This window comes from Perissodus microlepis, chromosome 12, assembly GCF_051167445.1.
Source record: "Perissodus microlepis isolate ML-2025 ecotype Zambia chromosome 12, ASM5116744v1, whole genome shotgun sequence".
Taxonomy (NCBI): domain Eukaryota; kingdom Metazoa; phylum Chordata; class Actinopteri; order Cichliformes; family Cichlidae; genus Perissodus; species Perissodus microlepis.
The window spans coordinates 5,767,944-5,780,654 of NC_140472.1; the positions used below are offsets into that span (position 1 = coordinate 5,767,944).

Here is a 12,711-nt window from a genome sequence, read left to right on the forward strand (position 1 = left end):
CGTTTTTGATAGGTGGGCCTAATCGCCTGCCCGTAGCCAACAGGTTTGTTGTGTTGTTCCGGTCTAGCTAACCTAGCTAACTAGCTTGTGTAGCATTGGTGGCAAGTTGAGAAGAGCCTTGTCAAAATTAGCTGCAGTACAGCAGCGTTCATGTATTTTTATGTCACCAAGGCGTTTAGAGAGGCGCACATCTCTTCCTCGGAAACTGGAAGCTGGAATTTTCAGACTGGGGTAATTATTGGAACGTTTAGAGCGGCTTTCTTGACTTTGAAGCATGTTGTTTTGTGTGGGAGATGTAGCTCCGTTAGCCAGCGGGAGACAGGGCTCAGTTTGGAAGAGTTCGTCCAAGATGCTAGCTCATTTTACTGTGTTTGAGTAAAAGACACAGAGAACGGGTAGCTTTATTCAACTGATAGACTACATTGTGTATACCCTTATGGTGACATTTTGTGAGATTGGATAAATTGTGTCTTATCTGTATTTGACTGCCTGATGGTAGGTAGAAAAGTAGCGCGACTTGACTGTTGCGTTGCGCATAGGAGGCTGTTTCGTGGATCACAACAAAAGGATTTTTGATAACAAGCTGGCAGCTAGCTTGCTTAAGCTAACGTTAGCTGCCTTAGCTAGATTATGAATTCTCCGTAAACTACCTATGGTTTATTGAATTTCATTATCTGTGGCTTTTATTTGCATTTCGCTCTTTGCTTGATTTATTACAGAAATTCACAAGCTAGCTCTGATAAACTGATTTGGTGGTGACTTGATCCAGGCAGGGCCCCTATCAGGCAGCTAGCAGCCGGCCTTCCAAAGCCAGTTAGTGTTAGCACTAACTGGCTGTCACAAAATGCTCTCACATTGATTTGATATGATTCACAGCGCTCTTTAACAGTTTGTCGTGCTAGTTTCTGGCCACGGAAGAGACACACCCGGTCTGCTAACTTCATTGTTTTGCAAGCTAAATAGTTGAGGTGCCAGGCAGTGTTTGTGACTAGCTAACATCAGGTGGGCATTTCTTTACTTCACACAAGAGTCAGTGCTGCTGACAAAACAGTCCTGCTTATTTCTTTTTGAAGTAACGGTGTCTAGTACAATAGTGTGCAAAAGGCTTGAGCCCGCCCTCATTTCTTAACATTTTGCTTTTGTTTTTTAAGTGGTTTTGAACAGTAGTTCTCCGAGCTTTCTGAAGGTGTTTCAAAGGTTTTCTTTGGATATTGGCTCCCTTTTCACTCATTTTTAGCCTAGACCCTGTCCCGTTGTTTGTTAAACCATTCTCACTGACCCATGACTCATTCATACATATTTGTATCTTAAGTGATGCCTAAAGTGTATCTTTAGGCAGCCTCATAACACAACTTGTTCCCATTCCTTTAGTTAAATATTTGAGAAATGCAAAAGATGACTTGCCAGCATAAACTAGTACTAAGTAGAAATAGCTGTGGTGTGCCACATTACACAAGAACTGGACTGGAAATCAGTGGCAACAGGTTTTATGGAGTGGTGAATTCAAATTCGAATTTTTTTTTTGTTTATATCAATAAATACAGATATGGCATATTGGTGAGCACCTACAGCAATTTGTAAAACATGGTGGAGGCTCTGTCATGGCTTGGGGCTACATTTCCAGTAGCAGTGTTTGGTATCTTGTCAAAACCGGTGAAATGACAGGCATTAAAAAGTACCATCAAGAGCAAATCTGACTGGTTGCTGCTTAATTTTACAACACGACAGTGATCCCAAACAAACTGCCAGTGCAGTAAAACCATTTCTCGTTATAAAAACACACAGTGGAGCAAAGTCAGTCATGGACTGGCTTCCACAGATCCTTGACTTCAGCATTATTGAACAAGCATAGGATCATCTTGAGAGAGAACAGAACAAAAGGCAGACAAAATCCAAAGAATACCATCAAATGTCCTTCGGGAATCCTAGAGAATTATTCCCGAAAAATACTTAAAGACCCTAAAGGTTTTTGCCTTATAAACTGTATTTCATTTCTGTTTATGTTTGCAGACATTTTAGTTAATCGCTACACTTATTTCCCAGTTTCCTAGAAAAAGTATAAAGACATGAAGGGTAGCTCAAGACTTTAGCGTTTCACTGTATATGCCTGCCTGTTATTTTTATAAGCTTAAATGCTGTTGTTTTTCTGTAGTTTTTTTTTGTAATGGTGTACTTTGTGTATGCCTCTCTCCCAAGGTGTCCGTCTCTTCTGAGTTTACACTGCTAGCGGTGGAGTTCATCCTGTGACTCAGTGGTCAGTAGAGGGGCTCCTGAGAGCAAGGGCCCAAAACTGTAGCTCCCAGTCCCCTCTTGTCTGTGTGTGAGAGAAAACTTGTATTAAGTCCTGTGGAGACTCCTGGCTTGTCCAGCTTAAGATGTCCTCCATATTGCCATTCACCCCTCCTGTGGTGAAGAGGCTTTTGGGCTGGAAGAAATCAACTAGCAGCCCGGGAGGAGCGGGCGGCGCAGAGCAGAACGGACAAGAGGAGAAATGGTGCGAGAAGGCCGTGAAGAGCTTAGTGAAGAAGCTGAAGAAGACCGGTCAGCTAGATGAGCTTGAGAAGGCCATCACCACACAGAACTGTAACACAAAGTGTGTTACCATCCCCAGGTACAATAATACTGCTGATTGTTGGTGATTCTGCTTTTTCATGTTTCTGTGACTAAAAGCTTATATTATATTTTCTGTTAGACAGTTTGTATTAGTCCCATGGGAGAGAAACTCTGAAAGCTCAACTGATGTGGATCTTTGTCAGCCAGCCTTCATGACCCAGACTTGCATTCAGTGGGAACACCGTGTTAACAGACATCTTTCAATGATGTTCCACCAAGTACCACATCAAATGTTTGGATGTCTATAGATAACTGGGTTTTTTTATCTCCTGAGAGTTGTTCTAGGACATTTAGGTTTTAGTGATAGAGTGACTGGCTCAGTGTGAATGAAATGGTATCTACGTCAGCTAAAAGTAATGTCATTCAAGCAGCTGTACTTATACTGGTTTGTTTTATAGCGTTTAGTGACTTTGATAGGTGTCACGTTGACATTAGGTTGCAATCATGCAGTTTCCTGCAGTAGAAATTGCTAATAACACAACTTGATATTATGAGCTAAAAGTTTCTGGGGTAAGTGGACTAAAATGGATTTCCAGCTTTGTCTTGAGCCAGACGACTCCAACTTTAAATGTCAGTTTAGAGATCCCACTGCAATCACAAAGTCTAATGCATGTTGTTGTGTATTTTTAGCTTATAATGCGTAGCATCTGTTATTGTCCTGTTATTCAGAAGCAACTACTCTCCATTTGTCTTAATTTCACATTTTTCTGTCCATTTTCTTGTCAGTGTTTTGAGAATGGAAAGGTTTTTTCTTCTTTTTCTTTTTTGCCAAGGTTGCCACCCCCACCCCTTCTCTTGTGCCATTGTGTGTCTTCAGTGTTTGTTTGAATGTCTCCAGATAAGTTCTGACATAAACAATCATAGTGAAAGAGTTATTTTCAGTGTTTGATACAATGCCACAATGTGAAGAATGCCCTTTGTCTCACTCATTGTGCGTGCTAGCAAATTCCATGTTTGGGTTTTGCTTTTTTTTTCTTTCCCTTGATTCGGTTGAAAAAGGCTTCTCTTATTTGAAGTTCCCATCTTTCATTTTCATAGCTGAAATTTGATGTCTTTCTTTTGCCATGAGACTCCAATAAAAGAGGCCTTTTAGTGTTTACATACCCATACTGATATTTCTGAATGAGTCATGTCTCATGTTTATCATTTGTTTTTTGTTTTTGTTTTTGTTGTTTTCTCTGTGTGCAGCAATTGCTCTGAAATATGGGGACTGAGTACACCAAATACGATAGAACAGTGGGATACATCAGGCCTTTACAACTACCCTGACCAAACCAGGTGACTATCTCAACTATTGTGTATACAACTTTGATGTGGGAGAGTTGTCATCATAGTGTTGGAGGTGACGGTTGCTGAGAACATCCTTGTTTCTCGTCAATCCATCTCTATTACCTCTCCTACCTGGGCATATTATGTATCACTCCTCCCCCTCTACCTCCCCTGTGTTCTGCCCCTCTCACCACCGTCTCCTGTTTGCTGTTCAATCAGATCCTTGGACGGCCGTCTCCAGGTCTCCCACAGGAAGGGCCTTCCCCATGTTATCTACTGCCGTTTGTGGCGATGGCCAGACCTTCACAGCCACCACGAGCTGCGTGCCATTGAGGCCTGTGAGTATGCCTTTCACCTCAAGAAGGACGAAGTCTGCATCAACCCTTACCACTACCAGAGGGTGGAGACCCCAGGTGAGCCAAATCATGCCGTTTGAATGTGAGAAGTTGTAATGAATGGTGAGCGGCAACATTTTAAAGCCATTTTTCTAAATATGTAAATCTCTTCTGGTAACTTTTCCCCAACACTTCAGTGCTGCCTCCTGTTCTCGTGCCAAGACACTCAGAAATCCTGCCAGAGCTGCCACCTCTAGATGACTACACCCATTCCATACCTGAGAACACAAATTTTCCAACAGGAATCGAACCTCCAAACAACTATATACCAGGTGAGTTTGCTTCTTGTATTTACATCATATCGGGAAAGAAAATGTGATTTGAGAGAAGACATGCTTTCAAGATTTGTTCAAGATCACTTTTTTTTGTGTGTTTCAACAGAAACACCTCCACCAGGCTACATCAGTGAGGATGGAGAGGCCAGTGATCAGCAGATGAATCAAAGTATGGACACAGGTACCCTAGACTAGTGGTCCTCCTTCTTTTCCTGTCTCTCACATCACTAGTCAGATGAGTCGCAATAGCTGCAGGTTATACCTGAATGCAGGTTGGAAGGTTGGTGCTTCGATCCCCGCCTGCTCCAGTTTGCATGTCAGAGTATCCTTGGATAAGATACTGAACTCCGATGCGTTCATTGGAGTGTGAATGTTAGATTGAAAAAGCTTGCTTCTATGTATGGGTAAATGAATGAGGCATGTTGTATAGTGTCTGTGAAGGTTCTCAGTCATCCAGGTCATCGTAGTCAAAGGAGCTTGAAAAGAAAAGCGTCTGGACTTCTTTAAGTTACTTGAAGACGTTTCACCTCTCATCCGAGAAGCTTCTTCAGTTCTAAGGTCAAATGGTGGAGAGTCCCAGATATAAACCTAGTGGGAGTATCCCCCCACAGAGGGACAAAAGGACCCCCTGATGATCCTCTAATCGCCTGAGCCAAGGTGTGAAACTGGGTGTGGGTCCCAATCAGCCAGAGTTTCGGGTGTGTTCATTGTGAAACCTGGCCCCACCTTATCATGCGAATTCCTGAGGTCAGATGGCCCAGGATGTGTTGTATAGTGTGCTTTGAATGTTCAGGTAGAGTGGAAAGGTTCTATATAAGGACCAGTCACCAGTTCAGTTACCATATATAACTTGTTTGAGTGATTTAAGTTGATAACTGAAGGTACTGAGTTTTGATTGATGATTATAATATTTTCTTAAGATCATTTTTGGGCATTTTTGCCTCTATTGGATGGTAGAACAGTGAAGATGGACAAGAAAGTAGGGAGAGCGAGAGAAGAAGAAGACATGCAGTAAAGGGCAATAGGTCAGACTCTACCTGTGCTGCTGCACTTCCATGTGTCACGTAGTCACCTGATCTACCTGGTGATTATTTGTCATCATGGATTAGTACCAATGAAATCTATCCATCAAAGCTCATCCTAGATCAAGTATGCTCATAGTAACACAGAGTTTTAGATTGTTGCGTCAAGAGATTACAGTCTTATTCACTTACTGGTTCAAAGGTGAGTTTTTGACTGTACCACGCGCTGGCCTTATCAGGCCACTAAAGTGAGAGCTTGGTGTCATTCAGACATGGGTATGTATATACAACACAGGAAGGCATGAATAAGAACAGTTTTAAAGCTGCTGTTATTGTCAGACACACTGTAGCACCTTGCATCAATCTGTCAGTGCTTGTTCTTTATTGAAAGCGTCTTGATTCAGTCCTCCACCTTGATTCTACCTGTTGCGCTTCCCCCTCTGTTTTACCTCAGAGGGTTAAATGTGTCGTATCCTTCAATTTCTTAAAGAGGGTGGCAGGGACAAAATCCAGATTGAATCTTTTTAGATTTTTTTTTCCCACAGAAACGTGAGCAAACATGAGAAAAGCATTTAAAGTTTAAAGTCACAGAAGTTAAATGTTTTATTTTGTAAGATTCTATAGCAGCGCTCGGTGTCTTGTTCTGGAAATGGATGTAAGAATAAAGTAGCTTGTTGTGCTGTTAATGATAACCTCAACTGCAGCAGCGAGCTACTTACTGTTTTATAACTAATCCATTTCACCCTTAGTGCAGTGAAAGAAGCTGTAGCTCAAACTTTATCTTCTCATCTAGAAGATGTACAGATCGAGTGTTATGACAACAGTAGACAGCATCTCTTCTGTTCACTGTAAAGCAAGCAGATGAGTTTCATGGTATCCTTTTGGCTTTTCTTTGCAAGACAGCCACGAGGTTCATTATAAGATACAATCCACCTTTTTGCATTTTAATGCATCCACACCCATGACTTCTTGTTTTCTGGTTAGGTTCTCCAGCAGAGCTCTCCCCCAGCACTCTGTCTCCTGTCAATCACAGCATGGGTAAGTGTTGTTTTTAACTCTACTCAAACAAATTGTGTAACTGAATATGTTAAATCTGACAGAATGGAAGGGAACCATGTGAAAAAAATTAAATTAAATTTGTTATTTAAAAAAACACAAGTGTTTAGCTTATAAAGAACAGGATACATTTTTATTCAGTTATTTGGTGTTTTTTGGCATCTCTCTATGTACAACTGATAATGAAGATTAAAAAAAAAACAGCATGATGAATTAACAAGTCTGTGTTTGCATACATGAGTGAAGCGAACAAGTGCCGCAGACTTGGCAAAACCTACACATAGGGCGGGGATTTTGCTGGTAATCACAATAATGGTAATAAATTAGTGAGGTGGTGGTTTTGGATGGGTCTTGTGGTTGCCTGTCAGTAGGAAAGTAGACACATCTGTGCATACACAGAGAAAACTTTTCAGTGCTGGTCTTTGCTCTTCTTTCAGTGCAGAAATGCTCTGTGATTCTTTCGTAACTGATGTGTAGTTTTGCCTCTCCTGCAGACCTGCAACCAGTGACTTACTCGGAGCCGGCCTTCTGGTGCTCTATAGCGTACTATGAGCTGAACCAGCGCGTCGGGGAGACGTTTCACGCCTCTCAGCCCTCACTGACAGTGGATGGATTCACAGATCCATCAAACTCTGAACGCTTCTGCCTCGGCCTACTGTCTAATGTTAACAGGAATGCCACTGTAGAGATGACCCGAAGGCACATAGGTATGGCACAGCTCAGTATGTGTTAGGAGTGTATAACTGTGTGTAGGAAACCTGTTGCACTTTCAGCCTTCAAAATTACTTTCTTTACATTCACACGATTCAGTATGTCTGAATAACTGGGTTCTATCTGTGTTTACAGGAAGAGGAGTTAGACTCTACTATATTGGGGGGGAAGTATTTGCTGAGTGCCTGAGTGATAGCGCCATCTTTGTCCAGAGTCCAAACTGCAACCAGCGGTATGGTTGGCATCCAGCAACAGTGTGTAAAATTCCTCCAGGTGAGATGCTTAAGAAGAAATACGATGATAAAAGTTTCTCTCTCTCTCTTAAAATTGTGTAGCATCCTGCTTTAAGGTGAAAATGGAAATTACACTCCCAGTGTCTCTGCTTCCATAGCAACCTTTCATATCACCTCTGAAAGTCCACTTCTCTGCCATGCACTCAGAATGCTAATTCACAGTATATCAGAATAAAAAGTTTTTAAAGGAGTTCTGTGGGAAAAGAGGAATTTAAAAACTTGCTAAATTAATCAAATCACTAACTGGTGAAGGCCAGCAGAATCATCACATAAGGTCTGTGTAATTAATAATTATCCACAGCAAAAACAATAACAGACCACTTCCAACCAAAGTCTCATTGTGATTCATCTTTTACCACCAGTGAAAACCGACGGCCCTGTTTTTTCTCTGTCCTTTCAGGTTGTAACCTAAAAATATTTAACAACCAGGAATTTGCAGCTCTGCTGGCTCAGTCAGTCAACCAGGGCTTTGAGGCCGTCTACCAACTCACCAGGATGTGCACTATCCGCATGAGCTTTGTCAAAGGCTGGGGAGCTGAGTACAGGTGAACACTGGTCCAGAAACTGTGGAAATCATGGGATGTAGTCATACTTAATATGTGGAAATTTGATTTGAAACGTTAACAGTTAATCTTAGTGGAGCCTTGTACGCCGAACTTTAGTTGCACCCTATGGTCCTTTGTGGGCCTTATTACTGCAGAGTCATGGAGTAAAAGTAAAGTTTTTCTTCCTCGCTATCAGTTTTGTTCCTAGTGAACTTAATGACTTGACTAATTGATTAATTTATTAGTCAAGCTTGAGGGGACAAATAACAAAGACCAAACAGAGCGTTCATAGAACAGCCGACAATGAGCCCAAGTTAAAAAGAGTCCAATCTGAGTTTATTCACAGAGCACTTTAGAAAACAGCATAGTTGCCCAAAGTGCTTTCTAATTCAAGAGCAATAAAATATAAAACCACATAGTAAACAAAAAGTAATAATGGTAAGCTCCATAAAATAAGGGTTAAGTTATTTGTGTACAAATATTGTGTGTTAAAGAATCATTTCAAACTCATTAATATCCTTTATACTGCAAAGAGCTACACAATTCAGCAGCACTTAAACTACTGAGGGATTTTATGCATTGCTTTACAGCTTCAACACACACTGGATGCAAGAAATGATTCTTCTATAACAAAATAACTGCAGGACTGAGCTGGTTCACGGGGCAGGAGGGCAGCTTTTTAACAGCTTAGAGCCAATCACATACAGGATGTGGACCGGCCGCTAACAGGCATTGTACGACTAATTAGTGATGAAAAGTTTAACCAGTTATTTCTGTTGCTGATTAACAAAGGCGGCAAAGAGGGCTGTTCGATATAACGATATGTATCGGATGACGATATAAAAACGTCTATCGTTTCATTTTACGCTATCGTTTGTTTCGTGGTGTCGCAAAATAAACTGTTTACGGCAATATTTTTTCATCATTTTGATGGTCACTGTAGTGGCTATATTAATTTCTTAAAGTTCTCTCTTTCTCTTATATTTAATATAACCACACTACGGACGGACAAGCGCCTGTTTTTATGCGTTGTCATTAGCAACAACGACGGTAAAACCATCGCGTGTCCGCTTGTTTATTTTTCCACATAAACCTTTCACAATAAAGCTCAAGATCCTGTTGTTTTCAAAATAAACTGAATCACGTGAAAGAGGATGCAGAGTATTAACGGATGAAAAGCAACAAAGAGCCGTCAGGTGCTAAAAAATAAACCTTAGACTCAAACGTTAGAACAGGCTTTTCCCCGCAGCACGCCGTGTAATAAATACTCACAAAGAAGACGGCGGCCGTTACAACTTATGTCTAAAAATGTATCGTTTCATGCATCGGTTAAAACACTCGACTCCGGGTACATGACGCGCAGCTGGAAACACGTCACGCAAGAATTTACAGAAAATGTTAAAATTTTGTGATTTATATCGTTATCGGGACGATAGATGTCTTATATCGGGATATGAGATTTTGGTCATATCGCACAGCCCTAGTGGCAAATATTTTTTTGTTTGTTTGTTTTGATGCATACAGTTTGAGCCATTATTAGTGACATCAGCTAATAATGACCTGAACTATTTCCATCACATGGGATGCAAATGGTTCAGGTTATTCCAGGGATGTGTGATCAGATTTAAGTAGTTTTTAAGAATTTCAAGTAGAGAGCTGCAAACCGCAACATCCTCTTCCTGAAGAGAAGTTGTAGAAATGGGTGCTTCACTTAACAAAGCTCATCATAAAGCATCATAAGTCACATGTCGTGAAACATGAAAAGGCTACGTCAGCTCATGAAATTATCTTTATTTTCCAGGCGGCAGACTGTCACAAGCACTCCTTGCTGGATCGAGCTGCATTTGAACGGGCCCTTGCAGTGGCTGGACAAAGTTCTGACCCAGATGGGTTCCCCATCCGCACGCTGCTCCAGTATGTCCTAAAATAGCCCCTCCCCCTCAAAAAAGCCCATTATAAAGCTCATTAAATTCTAAACATGTGAGTCCTTTCATTTAAAAAAAGGAAATCCCACAGATTGATTTTTCTGTGACATACTTCATAGTATTTGTGGCCCAGTTCCACATCCCTCTTTTAACTTCACATACACACACAGATACAGACTTTTGAGTAAAACAACAACAAAAAAAATTGGCACTTTGTTACCCCTCTATGTCATGCACCTTGTTAAAACTGTTTTCCCAAAACCTTAATATTAGATCTATTTGTGGTACAAATAAAATGTATATTGGTTTTTAGTCTGGGAGGTAGAGGAGATACCAAAAATATCTGTGAATAGTTTCTCAGTATTTGAAGATTGCTTGTATAAGTAACATGATTTTTTTTTTTTTTTAAAGCCTACCCCAAACATTGTTAACATAAGTTTACTTTTCTCTGGGAAACTCTGCCCCGTCTCTTGCCAGGGGGAGGTGACTTAGTGAAGAAATGATGGCCTTGGTGGCCGTTCCCCTCAAGGAAACGCCACGGTGTTTTTGTTTTGTTTTGTTTTTGTTAAAAAGTGATTTGATTGTCTTTGCCAGAACACCCCTTCCTCACACACACACGCACACACATACACCTCAGTTTTTGGTTTTTTATTTTATTTTAGTTTTATTTTAAGTCTTGATGGGTGTCGTTATAAGACATTCCTCGTAATGGAGAAAAGAGTGTTGGTTGAATAAATATTTCAAAAACGAAGTGCTAACTCAGTCTGACAAGAGTTTATGATTTTTGTCATTATATGGCACTCTTATGTGTCCTTGGCTTAGTCTAGTTACATCCCCCACTTGAACAGCCTGGTATGGAAGCTGAAGAGGTGGTGGGCCAGGCTTTGCAGGGTGCACTGGGCAGGGACCAGAGAATATCAGCTGTTAATCAAAAAGCTTCTTGTTTTTTTGACAGACACTGGGAGTCCTGGGACTCTCCAAGGTGAAGTAGAGAGCGGTTCACTGGGAGAATTTGAAGGTTTCAATGAATGAATTCATTCTGTTTTTAGCCTATATCCCCATTGTTTTGCTACTTTTGTATTCTCATGTATTTTTATATATAAATATACTTAAAATTTCTGTCGTCCACTTTTTATTAAAATAATATTATAAAGACCACAGTTGTTTCCAAAGTGACATGGAGGGCATGGATCATTCCTTCATATATTTTTTTTTCTCTCCCTCAAAACTTTCTAAGCAGCTCTTTGTCTTGGTTTAAGGAAAAAAAACATCACTGCCACACATGATGTGCAGCCTGTATCTACCCTTTTTTCTCTTCTGAAAAAAATCTGGTGCATTTAAAGTACACTAAAACAGCAACAGATTTGCCTGAAATCAACTTTTCTGTAATGGTTTGAATGATTCCAGTGGCATGTAAAACTTTGTAATGGCCATTTGTTCATTCAGCTCGGCCATTCAGTTCATTCAATTTTATTTTATTTTTTTCCCGCCCCCTTTCATTTTTGGAAAAAACACACATGACCTCTTGTAGCCTTCTGGTGCTTACGGCAGGCAGGTTAAGATGGACCAGATATAATTGGCTTTCAAAATGTTACAGGAACGTCGGAAGGAGAGTGTTTATTTTCTCCTGTGAGAGGAGCGAATGTGCCTGCACACTGGGACATTCTGTGTTAGTGTTTGTATCGTACTTGTTCTGTCTATAAAATACAGTATGTACAACAAGACTTTATGGCTTCAACTCATTTTGTGGCTGTTGCGAGTTTAACATGTCCCCGCCCCCAAAATATGTTTACCATATGGCAGTAGTGATTGTACTTTAAGTGCACCTAGTGAAGTTTGGATTTGGGGAACTGAACCAAGTGTTAGGGTCCGGTGTTACATTGTTTTGACTTTGGCCTACAACATATGAATGTGAAAAAAAAAAATTGCATTACAAAAACTGACGTGGACCAGACATGCATATACATATATACATAACAGTAGTACAGTATGTGTGTATTTAACAGTAATCTTTTTGCAAAGCAGTCAGTACAGTAGATGTGGCAGTTGTTTTACCAGTAGAGGGCGGTATTGATAGAGCAGTTCTTTTTCTCTTTTGTTTTTCCTTTTTTTTTTTTTTTCTCTGACCATAAGCTTCTCAGGCGTGCGCATATTATGCAGACTTCATAAAACACTAATAAAGATTTTTATTCTCATGATTCAGCCTCTTGTGTTTCTTAAATCGAGGAGTTGAGAGAATTTGTACAACACTGATTTTTATCTCCAAGGTCCTGCTATTTGAATCGTCAAATTCAAGTAGAGATTACTAAAGGCAGCTGATGACATTTTCATCAAAGGCAGCTTGTGGAAAGTGGTACATTTCCGTAAGTAACACTCAAATACAAATTGGAGCTGTGGAGCATATAGAGCTAAGTTTGCATGTTCAGGTTATACATGGGGGGGGAAAAATAAATTCCACCATTAAATATGTATTTTTTTTAAACACATTACATGCCTTACGAAGTTATCCACCATGCCAGCAATGGCATGACCATCAATAATGACACCATAATAACATCATGAGATATTACAGGAGGAAACATCCTGCATAAAGTGGTGTTTTGATGC

The 12,711-nt window shown here is 40.4% G+C and overlaps 1 protein-coding gene across 2 annotated transcripts; it reads left to right on the forward strand.

Moving 5' to 3' along the window:
* Positions 1–54: 54 nt before the first annotated feature.
* On the forward strand, positions 55–12,302 carry LOC146375684 (SMAD family member 2). Of its 2 annotated transcripts, none has more exons than XM_084946124.1 (11): positions 55–231; positions 2,197–2,611; positions 3,802–3,891; positions 4,102–4,295; positions 4,415–4,549; positions 4,659–4,733; positions 6,559–6,612; positions 7,125–7,337; positions 7,477–7,614; positions 8,035–8,179; positions 9,981–12,302. In XM_084946124.1, exons 2-11 carry the CDS (start codon positions 2,376–2,378, stop codon positions 10,102–10,104), a joined length of 1,404 nt encoding a protein of 467 aa, XP_084802250.1. In that variant the 5' UTR covers positions 55–231; positions 2,197–2,375; the 3' UTR covers positions 10,105–12,302. The 2 variants fall into 2 exon arrangements, with proteins under 2 accessions (XP_084802250.1, XP_084802251.1); XM_084946125.1 differs by having other exon boundaries at positions 4,659–4,721.
* Positions 12,303–12,711: the final 409 nt, after the last annotated feature.

Coding starts and splice junctions, on each gene's coding strand:
- LOC146375684 (XM_084946124.1), top strand. CDS start 2,376: ATGTCCTCCATATTGCCATTCACCCCTCCTGTGGTGAAGAGGCTTTTG. Junction 2,612..3,801: donor AAGTGTGTTACCATCCCCAG/GTACAATAATAC, acceptor CTCTGTGTGCAG/CAATTGCTCTGAAATATGGG. Junction 7,338..7,476: donor GATGACCCGAAGGCACATAG/GTATGGCACAGC, acceptor CTGTGTTTACAG/GAAGAGGAGTTAGACTCTAC.